The following is a 13,795-nucleotide window of genomic DNA, read 5'->3' as shown; positions in this document are numbered from 1 at the left end:
TTATAACTTAAAGCAAAACTGGGAAACGTGAAGTCTGAAGTCTTTACATTAAGGCCATCAGTCACACATCCTGTTGCTCTGGGTCTAAACAGAGCGTCGTGTGTGACGTCTTCTTTTGTGCACGCGGCCGCTCTGAGCGTTCACACTAGAGCGCGTTTGCTGTCGCATTTTATTTGTCGTGTGAACGAGCAGACAAAAAAATCAGATTTGAGCATCAAGACCTGCAGAGTGAACGTAGCCTAAGAAAGATGTGACGTGAATAAGATGCTCAGTCCAGATGTTTTTTTAAATCACCTAATTTCTTACTAAATTGACTAAAGACACATGAAACCAGAAACTCTTTGTGACAGGGAAGAATCAGTGAGCTTTGAGCTTTTGGTTGTCAGAGACCAAAAGTTATCCAGAGCGTGCAACACCCCAAACTCTTGGTGAGCACATGCGATCATCGGCTGATTGCACTCACTGGTTGTCTTGTGGTTGTCAGTGTGTCTCCAAATAACTGCCATCTAAAATATAAATGCAGATAGACTGCAAGCACATTGCAATCAACCCGAGTTCACTGCAAATGCAACACAGCTTTACATTAGGGATTTGCACAGACCTGGTGTCAGTGTTCAAAGCGACAGCATCATGGCTTTGCTGCACAGAGCGCCATCATTTGGTCTCCAGCCGCCGTTTCCCCAGTGCAGCAGTTCTCTGTTCCTGCTGCTCCAGAGTGGCCAGAGATGAGTCATCACAGCTTCATTCTAACATCTCAGAACTATCGATGTTTACGTTTGGAGTGAGTTTGACAGCTGGGACATGCTTTAGCTGCCTGAGTTTAGATGAGCAGCCAGCCACGAGTCAACAGTCACTACAAGAAAGTTTCCTGTGCCAATGGGCTTTCTGAAAAAGATGCTTCAAAGTTCTGATCACAGAGTCCTACTTGACATAAGCCCCAATATATTTGTCACTCCTTGGAGTGATACTGGAGTAAACTGGGGATCTTTTGCTTCTTAGCCAAATGTGTAAAACACTGCACTATGGAGCCACAGTAGTGAGCTGGTCCTCTAACAATGGCCACTTCTTTCATGTACGTCCATCAGTTACATGTAAGAGCAGGGAGTTAAACGGTCTGTGAAGAAAATCTGAGAGAGTTTAAGAGATAAAAGAGCTGTGATGAGCATCAGGGGCAAAAAAATCAAACTGGGATCGATGGAGAACCTGCTGGTGTCACTGTCGGACACACCAGAGCTAACGGTCAGTGCAGGGGAACATTTTAATGAGGTCATTAAACCTGCTGTGGTTCTCATAATGAGACAGAAAACAGAACAGGGTCGTCTGTCTGGTTCCAAAGGGAGCAGACGTTTCTGAGGACACACAGGACCTCCAGTGATTAAATATTGTAGAAACTTCCATAAAACTAAAACTGATGTTGGTATTTATTAGATATTAACTTGATATGTTTTTATATCTGAGTTTGAGCTGGCACGCTGGACTTCTCCAAGATGCCAGAAATAATCAAGAAATTAATTTCAGGAACAAAAGTTGATGAATAATAAAAAATAAATGACCAGTACTGTCAATTTGAGGCAGTTGTGGTGAAATACATTTGTTAACCAGTGTCTCTCCAAAGCAGCTTTGCTAAACTGTGTTTAGGATATCAAACATCAGCATCTCAGGTCTTTTGGATATTTCCTGCATTTTTCCCCTTTCAGATTAAAAGAAGACACTTTCAAGCTGTTTTTATCAGAATGTGTTTTCATACGGTCTGTAGAGCAGCTTTCATTGTGTAGATGAGGGTTTTTGTGTAATTAACCTGATGGCAGTATTTCGGTGGCGTGCAGTTGGAAGAGGAACACATCAGCAGACAAAAGCCAACCAGCCGACATCCAAGCAGCCCGGCTCGTGTGAAGGACTCACTGGAGCAAAGCTGGTCCCTCAGGACGACCTGTTGCCTGGCTTTAATGGCTCTGCCTGTGCCCATGAAAACGAGACGTTCGTGCTGCTGGCAGTGAACATAAATCGTCGAGCCTCGAGTCACCAATCACTGCAAATGTACAGCGTAGCACTTGGAAGGCAGCGTGCTTCTCTCAGAAGTCTTTGTAGAGAAAAAGGCTGAGAAACAGAAAGAAGGCAAACACGAGGATAACAATACTATTCTTATTTGAATGATTACTGACACTAAACAGTCTTACAGCTCCGGTCCTGCGACTGTGCTGGACAAACTCATAGAGACGAACAGTTATTGACTTATTGAAGATGGTTTGCCATCTTCTGTAATGCTCTGATTTCTCACCACCAGCACGTTTCATTTATTCCGTAAATAAAATGCACCGGCAGGTCCACACAAAATGTTTCCACCAACCGTCCCCACACACAGCGTTGAGCCATCTTATGTTTACCTGTTAACAGATCTTTAGAGATTTGACACCACATTTTCAAATGTTTAATATTACAGGTTATTACTCTGATTACACACCAAGTCTGATACCACAGACAGATTAACACAGTTATCCACATATTTCCAAATAACTTTGCTACAGTCTCGGTGGTCACATGCTTCCACATGCATGTAAGTGATGTCAAGAGCACCTTTTCCACTGAGATAAGTAATCTCTTTAACTACATAATGACAAGACTGGATCAACCATAGCTAGCTGAGATAAGCTATGTTTTGACAGGGAACAGAGTGAGTGAGCAAAGGCTGTGTCAGAGGACGTCTCAGTGCAGCTAACTCACTGTGAGGATTCAAAAGACTGTTTGAACATCTCAGTGAGAGCAGTTTGAGATGATCTAACATCCTCTGAACATGATGACTCTTATGAAATGGTCAGCAACAACATCCAGGCAGGCTGTCACGTTTAAATTCTGCTCAGTTGGTACCAAGGAGCCCACAGTAGTGAACCACCACCAGCAGCCTGAACCGTGGGTACAAGGCAGGACGGTGCTGTTCACTCCAGCTGTGGATTGACAGACACCTTGTTGTAAATGAGTTACGGCTGCCGTCCAATCAGCTTGAAGCATTCTGGCCTTTCTCAGAGGTCAGAGGACAACCGCCACTCACTCACTGTTTGCTGTTGTTTGGATGATCCTCTGTAAACCCTAAAGATGATTTTGTGGGAAACCTGAAGACCTGGCCTGAGGGGGGAGTATGACCTGCTCACCGTTACCATCGTCTGCCCGTTCTAAACGTGCTGACATGTGTGGTAAAATTTGTAAATTATAATTATCTGTGTCTGTGTGTTGGCCCTGCGACATGTCCCGGGTGGACCCCGCCTCTCGCCCTATGACAGCTGGGATAGGCTCCAGCGCCCCCCGCGACCCTGAAAAGGATCAGCGGACGCAAATGGATGGATGCATGGATATCTGTCAAAAACATAGATAAATTTAACAACCACGGTGCAGGTGCTTTGATACGGCGCCGTGTGTTCATCTGCTGAAGGACGAGCCATTAATCAGAGTCATCTCTTCTGTTCACAATGTTGTTGAAGGAAATTGCAGTCCCGGGTTTCCTCCGTGGCGTGAGCGATAAGCAGAGTTCTGTCCTTTCCTTATAAGATTCCTAATTATTTAAAGTAACACTCAGGTATGCCATTCAGCTGGGTTAGTTACAGCGCCGGGAGCAGCTTGGGAGAACAAGGAAACACAGACTGCTTCAGGTTGTCTTCCCAAATCGACTCAAAGGTTTATTTGATACACAGCAGTTTATATAGAGGAAAAAAAGGTTCGTGTGTCAGCTTTCCCAGTTCAAACCGGTACAGACTAAATAAGGAAACGTCTTCCTGCCTTCTGAGCAAAGTATCCCTTGTGTAGTTTATCAGTTCAGCTATAATTTATGATCATCCCAGCAAAATACACTCCTAGACATAAAATACAGAGTTCTTTCATTAGTGAATTCTGAAACAAACCACCTGGCCTTTAACGAGCCTTTTTCTAAGAGATAAGGAAGGGAGGATGGGAGTAAGGAAGTGGTCTCGTCTCTGTGGTGTTTTCGACCTTGGGGTACCAGCCTGTGAGTCTTACACATTAATTCTTGGGTCACAGAGAAAGAGAAAAACAACTAGTAGATGGGCCTTATTGAGTAACTCTTTTCTGTATAATATCACAATAAAACAATATCCTGTAAATGCTACTATGGTATCAAAATATCACAACAGTTGTCATAGCAAAAGGCAACATATTACAGGTGTGTGTGTGTGTTAAAATATGAAGGCTAAATCCACCATAGATTTTTTTTCTTTTTAACAAATGTTTTCAAAATATGGGCGTAATTTAAAAATCGACCCTTTATGCCTGTATTGTGTTAGTTTGTCGTGGTCTACAACAGTTGATGGACTCTTCAGTCTACATCCTTTTTCTTTAGTTTTCCCAGAGTTAACGTCACAGATGCAAGAGCGCCATCTGGTGGAGCTCAACAGCTCCATGAACACGATTCAGTGCAAACGATAAAGCTGCTGCATCGCTGACACGCTGGATAGAAGCAGTGCACCTCATCAGTCTGGATTCCAGATTGGAGACAACTAATCTTTTTCTTTCCTCCACAGCCTCAACTACACACGATAAGATGATGATCAAATGAATGTTTCACTGAAACTGAGATATACTGACTCCTACATATCGATAAATGACTGCTGTTCCTTTGTGATGCGTTGTCATCAAACTAATTAAAACTGTTTTGAATGAATAATCACAGTCGATGTTATCAGAGTTTTAAACTGTAGTTACATAGAAAGGACATAACACACACAAGAGTGGAAGCATATACACCACGGGAACGTCCAGAGAAGAACAGAAGCAAAAGTCCTGTAGCAACATGGAAGTGTCGAGTACAGAGGGATTCACCAAAATCTGTATCTAAGGTTGCTGGACCATATTCTTGTACTTTGAATGAGCAGAGCAACCTGGGCTCTCATTACACCTGCAGCAACTTTCTCTTTTTCAATGGAATAATCATAATAATCATAATAATAATAAATCAACTTTTTGATGATGTTCTTTGTCCACCACCTGTATATTAGAGTCCTCCCTCTGTCGTGTTCGAGGGCTTCGGAGGTTCTGCTGATGGTTTCAGACGTCATTTCCAAATGATCCGAGTCATCGTGGTTGTTGTAAACCAGGCACGGCTGCAGGAGCTGAACCGCCGACTACAGACTATACACAATAGCTTCAGCTTGCAGAACTCGCTCCATCCATACATCAGTATTAAAATATCAAATATGTAAGGGACTATTTTCAGTCCTGTCCTGGTGATTTTAGGAATTGTTGAAGGACCAGGACGAACAAGCGTGCTGACAAAAGTTTCTACTTTATTATGATCATAAATGGTCGCCACATTACAAAGTTATGAAAAGTTGGTGATGCTGTTAAAACCAACTCTACAGCTCACAAAGAAGAAACACGAGTAAACAGGATAAAATCAGAGTTTAAAGCAGCTGTTCAGAGTTGGTGTCTTTCAGCCCCCGTCTACAACAAGCCCTGTCTCTTCAGATCCTCGTAGGTCTTCTTGTTGACCACGTTTCCACTGGAGTCCTCGTACTCTTCCTGAAAAGCACATCAGCAAAAGCAATTAGCAGCTACACCACAACAAAACACAAATGTCTGCTGAGTGTTGGTACCTCTGTGTCTGGCTGCCACCGCTCTGATGCTTTCTGGGACTTGAGCTTTGCCCACACTACAGTGACATAAAACACATAAATACATTAACATCTGAACACGAGCTGCATTCAGAATCTGCTCCAATCAACTCACAGGACACAGCATCCTCGATCTGCGTGACGTTGGCAAAGTGAGCGGTGTTGGGGATTCCCAGGCAGCGCATCCCGTGAGCGTGTCTCCACTCCTTTAAACAAACATGGAAGTTCATCAACCTTTAAACGCCCCCACAGTCACTGCCAACCACGAGAAAACAACAACAGCAACATACTGCAAAGTGCCTCTGGAAGGCCTTGGGTCCTCTGTAAGTGTAGTTTCCACAGATCTCACAGTTGTAGTTGATGTTCAGCCCGTGCAGTTTATAGAGCCAGTATGGAATTGGCTGCAGGAGTGACAAACACACACGGTTACTGCGGGTGATCAGGTAGACAACAATGAAACATGTTATTTAAAAGTAGCCGTGACATTAAAGTGAGAGCATGTCCTCTGAGGGATCTATCAGCGTCACGTAACAGCAGCGCAGGCTGCGTGTGGATCGACACGACTCGCGTTAACACATGCAGATTTCACACATGCGTGTTAGTGAGGCCGTAACGGTTACTCTGTGCAGGTGTGTCTGCAGCTTTACCTTGCCGTCCCAGCCCAGTGGCAGGTTCTTGGGGTTGTAGATGATCTCGTTGTCTTCGTCTTCGCTCTCGCTTTCACTGACCTGCTCTTCCTCCTCCTCCTCACGCTCCTCTCCGGTCCTGGCCTGCTTCCTTTGCACGTTCTCATGAGTGAGCTGCCTTTGCTCCTGTAGCCACATACGCAACATATCAACATGTGGTTTCCTCACGAAGCCGGCTCGAAACACGAGCTCCAACAGCAGCATTAACACATCCAGACTCACCCCAAGGATCTCCACGTACTCGTATACTTGAGCTTCCAGGAAGGCGATTTCCTTGTTCCGCTCTGTGTCTCTGTTGGAGTGACGTAGGAAAGCATTAAGAACTACATACCGAACACTTTGATGAGACGTTATGAGGACGTGACATTCGAGGGACAGTTTTACACTCTTACTTTTTAGGTCCCTTTGCTTTGGGGTTCTTGGCAAACAGTGAAGGATCCAGTGATTCCAGGGACTTGCCTTTGGTGCTGAAGAGCCTCTGAGCTCTCTCCTCCAGGGTCCTGAACACAGACACATTCAACCATTAACTGCTGGCTACCAGCTGCCAGAACACCGACGTCCTTTTGACTCTGTTACAAGGCCCCAACTAGACTTTTGTACTGTGCCGTTTTAAACATGTCTCAACAAACACACTTGGCAAACACTAAAGACAGTTTCTGTCAGCTGCTTTGTTTTCCAGGTGCACAGCAGGCAAAACGTTCGACTGACCCACAGAGAGACGGCTTCAAACCAGCCGACAGGTGGGGTCAGCAGCTCTCTGCAGCTCTTTGTCATCCTCCTTGTCCACAGAGGTCACCACTCGATGGCTCTGCATATTTCATTTGGGTTTTTTGAACACCGGATGCTCTTTGTGGTCTCAAACTGGGCTCTCACTATACTAAGGACGCGCGGCGTGAGGTTATCTGTAGTTCACAGATGATTCCCTGTCCCCACAGAGCTGGTTTTCCAGTAATATTCTGCTTGGAATATGAAAACAATCAGCCTTTAATGCTGTAGAAAGTGAGTTATTACGCTGCTCCTGTCATGTTTCTAGAAGCTTACCCTCCACATTTCAGTCCCAAAGCCATGAGTGCTGACTTCAACCTGTCCAGACCCAAAGAGGCCAACTCCTACAGCAAAGAGGGAAACGGAGAGTAAAACAAATATGAAACCATTATTTATGCAAAACACTTTGACTTCAGTCACATGTCAACGAGGATTGATTTTACCTCCCAAGAGGAGAAAGCAGAGAGGTCCAGATGAGCACCTGCATGTGTCAAAGCACTACTCGTCTCTTTCTACAAATAATCACACGCAAGAAGTCAGAGAGGTTCCCAAAACCTAACCATCATCTCTCACTGGTCCCAGCAGAAGAACTTACAGGCCAGCCTGGAAAGGTCCCATTCTCCCATTTCTTCTCAAACTCTGACAGCACTTTGCCATAAAGGTCGTTCTGGTCGAGCAGCGGCTTGACCCGGTCTGTGTAGTCCTGCAGGTACTCCAGCAGCATCTCCAGATACCTGCAGAGCACGAGGCATTTAAACGTGTGCACTTCTGCATGCAACACTGACGTGTGACTGAGGAAGCAGATTCTTTACAGTTATGCTTCCAAGCTGACGTCTTGAATAAGCAGCATGGACTTACTTTTTGTATTCAGCATTTTTCCTGTCCTTGGGAATGTCGAACAGCTGGTCAAATGAAGACAGGTAGGTGATGTACTCCAGCTTCTGTACAGACACAGGGCACAGACAGCAGTCAGACACATCCTGGCTCGGAGGCTTATTCTTTATTAATGAGAATAAACGGCTACTTCAGGATCACAACCTCAGCTCCCTTTAAGTTGATGTACTTCAGGTAGCAGTCGTGCAGATCGAGGTATCGGCCGTATCCCTCCTCATCGGTGAAGTCCACCATATCTGCCATAAACACAGGTCATTCAGGCACTTTAAGCCTGGGTATGAAGGTCACAGATGTTACTTACAATAACTGTTAAGTGTAGTTATGCAACTGCAGAGCAGACGTGGGGGAACTCAACACAATAAAGTGTGTTTGGTAACCAAAGGCAGCCAGTGCTTTGCCTAAATGAGCCTTTTCATGAATGAAGAAAGAGTGTTGATGCTTTCATGGGGCAGCTAATCCAGCTGTGAGATGGTAACAACACCTACAGCCTGTCTGACACGTTCTCAAACACGAGGCTCTCTGTTAGTGGCGATTCGCAGCAGAACTGATTAGCATAAGCAGATGATCGGTGCTTTGCATGCTTCTTTTCCAGTGAGCTCCGGCATCGATCACATTTCCTAATTTGACCCAAGAACAAAAGTAGCCAGAAAAACGTCTCCCTACAAACGTTACTGCTGCTCAACACTTACGACTACTAAACCGCCAGGTTTGGTAGTCGTGAAGCCAACTAATGGGTTCAAACCATTTAATAATATCATATTTGTGACGTTTACAAAGTGCTCTTCTGCACTTCAATGCTGCACAAATACTACGAGCTATCGTGCTTTTCCATGACACAGGTCTACTGTGCAGGTCTACGAACAGCCCAGCTTGTTTTCAACTCTATTTAACTTCCTACATTTGATCGATTGTTATCCAGTCAACTAAGCCAAGAACAATAAAAAGGCTGCTGACAGTCTGCTGCTACATGCTGACCACGTCCTGTTTATCTGGGAGAAAAAGGACACGGTCAGTATTCACATCTGCAAACATCTGATTATTAATCCTAATTTTGACCTTGGACCACGTCCTGATTGTTCCTCAGCTGTTACAAAATGAAATCAAACTTGTTGGCTGCTGTGTGGGTCTGTATAATTGAAAGTGTATTGGTATAAATGTGTGATGAATGTCATTCATTCATTCAGGCTCATTCAGAGGGAGCCTTCACCAACAGGATGGACACCAAACGGCACAAATTTCCTACAATTAGAACTAAAAGAGAAACTGTCAGTAATCAGCTGCTCTGATCGTCTTAGATCGCTGTGTTTTTATTTCAACTGCAGATTTCAAACACACGTGTGCAAAAACAATCTAACAACACTGATCTGATTCTCACACTTCAGTAATCGTTCTTCACACAAAGTGCTGCTTAATGCAGTGTAGCTACTTTCTATGAGTTTCCTCATTAGATCCCATTTTTGTTGTTGCAACAAATGAAAAAGTCAGGAAGCATTTGCTCCTATAGCTGCTGTTCTGTGGGATTTGCATGTTGTGCAAACGTGTTCTTGACTCAGGACAAGCACGTGTTGTTTGAACTCACTCTGAGCCTCCTCGCTGGGGTTATCTCTGGCCTTCATCAGCTCCTCGAACTCTGCAGACATGGGGATGGAAATCTGCAGGAAGGACAACAGAAATCAGTTTCAAAGACCTGATGTACGCTTTCAGTTGACATTTTGGAATCAAAAGAATAAATACTTCATTGGGATGCTTTCGGTGGAACTCCTTTATCTGTTTGAGTCGGTTGTAGAACTCTGCAAACTCATTTGGTCCTGAGATGGCTGCAAGTTCGTCTCTCCTCATTCTGTCAGACAAATAATCCAGGAACACGAGAAGAACAAGAGGAAGTCATCAGGACAGCTGGTTTTTCTGAAGCAGCAGTCATGCATTCACCCCTGGACTTTTCAAGAGCCAATGGAGGTGCACAGGAGAGGCATGCTGACCAAGCTCTAAACCATCTTTACTCAGACAGTGGTCTATTACAAAGTGTGTGTACTGTCCTACTGCACTCGTGTGAGAACAGTGTAACTGTGCAGTCTTCACAGAGTGTGAGTCCTTTTGTCCTGTAGCCTCTATAAGCGCTTCTCCTCATATTATCCAGAGTTCATATTCAAAAGCAGCTTAAGTGGAAGATTATCCTGATGGGCCATATTACAGGACGTCTTGCTTTTGTGTTCAGCCAATCAGGCATCAGACATAAGCTGCCACATGATTTCTGCCTTCTTTTGTTAAGTAAAACTGTTTCTCTTCAGTAGACAGACCGAATCTTTGAATGATGTAATCATCTACGTGCTGTAACAGCAGTGTGGTGAGCATCGCATTTAACACAATTCAGCCACTGTTGCTGACAGTGAAGCTACACAAATGTCAGTAAACACATCCACCAACTACCTGACTGACAGGATGCAGTATATGAGGCTGACCAGGGCTCTGTCTGAATTGGTGATGTGCAGTACAGCAGCTGTGCTGTCTCCATGTTGGCCTGTATTTGTATAGCGCTTTTCTAGTCCCTAAGGACCCCAAAGCGCTTTACACTACATTCAGTCATTCACCCATCCACACACTGGTGATGGCAGCTACATTGTAGCCACAGCTGCCCTGGGGCGCACTGACAGAGGCGAGGCTGCCGGACACAGGCGCCACCGGGCCCTCTGACCACCACCAGTAGGCAAACATGGGGTTAGTATCTTGCCCAAGGATATTTGTCATGCAACCAGGAGGCAGCCTGGGATCGAACCACCGACCTTCTGATTAGTGGCTGACCTGCTCTGCCACCTGAGCTACAGCCACCCCAATGTTCACCATGTGCACCTCAGACATCCACCCACAAAAATACTCTGAACATCCTGCAGTGGTTGGATGTATTAGTAATGAGCAGAAGCAGAGGATTCTGTAGCCTTCAGAATGTGAACAAGACCAGAGCGATAGTGACCGACTTCAGAGGGAAGAGAAAGGCTACACGACCCACGTCCTCGGAGAGGATCTTGATGCGGTCGAGGAAAAAAGGACCCGATAGGGCTTTGGAGTTGACGTCAACAGGCTGACGTTACAACAGGCTGAAGTGGAAGACCGACAGGGGGCGTGGACTAGGGCTGCCACGATTAGTCGACTAGTCACGATTACGTCGACTATCAAAATAACCGTTTGTGGCAGCCCTAGCATGTACAAGAAGAGTGAGCATATATAAACAATGCAGGCTCAGATGCTTCAGTGTGAGGCGATTATCTCACTCAGTTGTTGCAAGCACATCACTTTTCTTTGGCGTGCTGGGGAAGCAGCATCGTGACACAGACTGAACAGACCGATTAGGAATGCTGGCTCTGTGGTCGGCTACAAACTGGACACCTGATGCTGGAGAGGTCGTGAACACACCGTTATCCACCATGAACAATCCCGACCACCCTCTGAAAAACTTAATCTTATCTTAATCTATCTAACTTAGGCGTGAAGCGTAGCTTTGAGCTTCTTGTGCTGCTGGTTCAGTGAATTTTGGTCAGAGTGCCGAAACCTGCAGCTTCAGAATCTGTGAGCTGTCTGCTTTTAGCCCCGACGGCGTGTCTGTGTGCGTGCCGTCACGTGAACGATCCACGCTCTGTGTTTACGTCTTTGGTGGGATCCATGTATCTGCTCTCATTTTGTGTTTTAGCTGTTTGGTGGTTGTTTAAATAGTTTTGTGAGCTTTAAGCTGAGGTTCTGGCGTTTCAGATAAAATACATTTATATTTAAAAATCGATTCAGGATTTACTGAATCGATATCGCTTTATACAAGCTAAAATCGATTTGAATTGGGAAATCAATTTTTTAAACCCAGGACCTAGCAAAAACAATTTGAGGTGTTATGTGCCTTCATGGAAATATGCCTTTGACACAGTTTGCTACTCCGATTCGTTATCAGACTTCAAATAACCAAAATATCTCCAGAATATTTCCTTGGACCCGTCTTTTCCAACAGTGTCCTCGTCTTGTGAGCCCTGGGCATGTCCTTTCAGGTGCCTTGTTCAGTAATGCTACAGCTCACGTTTTTCTTCACAATTTGGTGTCATTTGGTCTTCTATCCTGCTCACACGCCCAACATACTGCTATGCCCAGCTGTAGTAGTATTATCACCTAGCTGTTTCTGAGTGATTTGCTACTAGACTGGTGAATAAACCCGCGTGTGTGTGGACCCCAAGTTAGAGAACAACAACAATGTCACAGTAGAGCAGACGATAGTCTAGCAGATTCACATCATTTCCAGAAGTGGTGAGATTGGAGCTGACGTTAACCATCTCCTGTCATGTGCCACATGTAAGAAACGTTACGTCCTCATCCTGACTGTCACAAGATTTTTCAGGCTTCTCGTGTGAATACACCTTTAGTTGGTCTACTTTTCAAGTAACTGCTCAAAAGTTTGTTTCTTTACTTCTGTAACCGCACAAAGGTCCAGCCAACATATCTATATTTGAGTGGAAATGACTGTTCGCTAAGAAAACACTCACCCATCTTTGTCTTCATACAGGTCTCTGAGATTTGCGCTCACTTCCATATACCTCTGCAAGAAGAAGCGCAGACACCTTTTTACCAGCGTTGACCATTAACAGTGAAAAGCTGCTAATTATCAAAACTGATTCTTTGTCTCCAATGTGCGTCTCTGAAGTCAGGTTTTAACCATTTATATTTTACACCTAGTTTTAATGACCTCTGACGCACTTGGGGGCAGATTTTTGGGGTGTCATTTCGTTGTGACACCGCTTCATTCAGTACATCTGATTACGTTCTTTATCTGACCTCTTTTCCCGTGATTAGTGTAAGAAAATGCATCAAATCCGCTAATAAATAGTGCTTTGCACGTTTACAAAATTGTAACCTGGGTTTTATGAAAGGTTAGTTATTCGTTGAATTGCCAGCAAATACTATTAGCCAGGTAGTGAGAACAGTTTTAAATGAGTCCAAACTCTTACTCACATCCAACATCGCTCTTGTTCGATGGTCAGAATTGATTTGTTCACGCAGCTGAAATGAGAGTTGGAAAAAAACACACGGACAAATGTTAATTTCAGCGTTTCTGGGATTCACGACCAAGCGTAGCAATGCTAAAGCTAGCCTTAAGTAGCACCACTTACCGTCGACTTCTTGTGTAACATTTCTTTAGTTTTAGCATCCATTAGCCTCTCTTTCTCTTCGTGATAGCGACGCTGTTGTTCTAATATAGTTTCCATTGTCCGCAAAAATGTAGAACGTTTACTGGAGACGAAGTAAGGTTTCTAATGGGGTAGAATACAAATGAACGAAAGCGGCAATACCCGCCGTATCTGGTACGTTTGTTTTCAATGGCGCATGTCGCCGAGCTAACGGCCCGCACTCTATTAGCCGTATGAGAAACATGAACCCGTGGAAGGGTTCCGCAGTGGTCATGTCCGTCTACAATACTTCTATATTTTTTTTTATCTGAAGCCTTTCGACAGTTAATAATAACATTGGTTCCAGTTTATTTTTAGACAATTACCGTGAAATCCTTTGACACAAATTGTTGAAAGTAATGGTTTCGTTTAGATTTTGACCGTTTTAGCTAGATGAGTTGATGGGCATAACAGCAATTCCTTTCAAGAGGATCCCTGGTGTTTACATTACTGAAATGTAGAAACTGCTTCTGAAAAGTACTCTTTTTCAACGTGACGGGTTGGCACCACACCGTGCACGGTCTGTGCCGCGTGCTCGGTGTTCTCTTTGCACTTCCTTTGTAGTCTACACTACCATCAAAGCCTGCCATAACACACAACGGACCCTCGCGGAGGCGCGCGCACGAAGGCAGTCTGGAGC

The 13,795-nt window shown here is 44.5% G+C and overlaps 1 protein-coding gene across 1 annotated transcript; it reads right to left on the bottom strand.

The window, feature by feature from the left end:
• Window positions 1–5,268: 5,268 nt before the first annotated feature.
• sf3a3 (splicing factor 3a, subunit 3) lies at window positions 5,269–13,332 on the bottom strand. Its single transcript, XM_085395217.1, has 17 exons — window positions 13,099–13,332; window positions 12,941–12,988; window positions 12,475–12,527; window positions 9,695–9,800; window positions 9,540–9,612; window positions 8,105–8,196; window positions 7,925–8,007; window positions 7,662–7,800; window positions 7,510–7,578; window positions 7,343–7,410; window positions 6,694–6,801; window positions 6,524–6,593; window positions 6,263–6,427; window positions 5,906–6,016; window positions 5,731–5,821; window positions 5,598–5,653; window positions 5,269–5,523 (listed from the first exon to the last, which is right to left on the bottom strand). Exons 1-17 carry the CDS (start codon window positions 13,192–13,194, stop codon window positions 5,446–5,448), a joined length of 1,506 nt encoding a protein of 501 aa, XP_085251343.1. The 5' UTR covers window positions 13,195–13,332; the 3' UTR covers window positions 5,269–5,445.
• Window positions 13,333–13,795: the final 463 nt, after the last annotated feature.

This window comes from Rhamphochromis longiceps, linkage group LG22 (assembly GCF_057381845.1).
Source record: "Rhamphochromis longiceps isolate RC_006_pf linkage group LG22, R_longiceps_female_GT1.1, whole genome shotgun sequence".
Taxonomy (NCBI): Eukaryota; Metazoa; Chordata; class Actinopteri; order Cichliformes; family Cichlidae; genus Rhamphochromis; species Rhamphochromis longiceps.
This window is presented reverse-complemented; position numbering and strand designations above follow the sequence as displayed.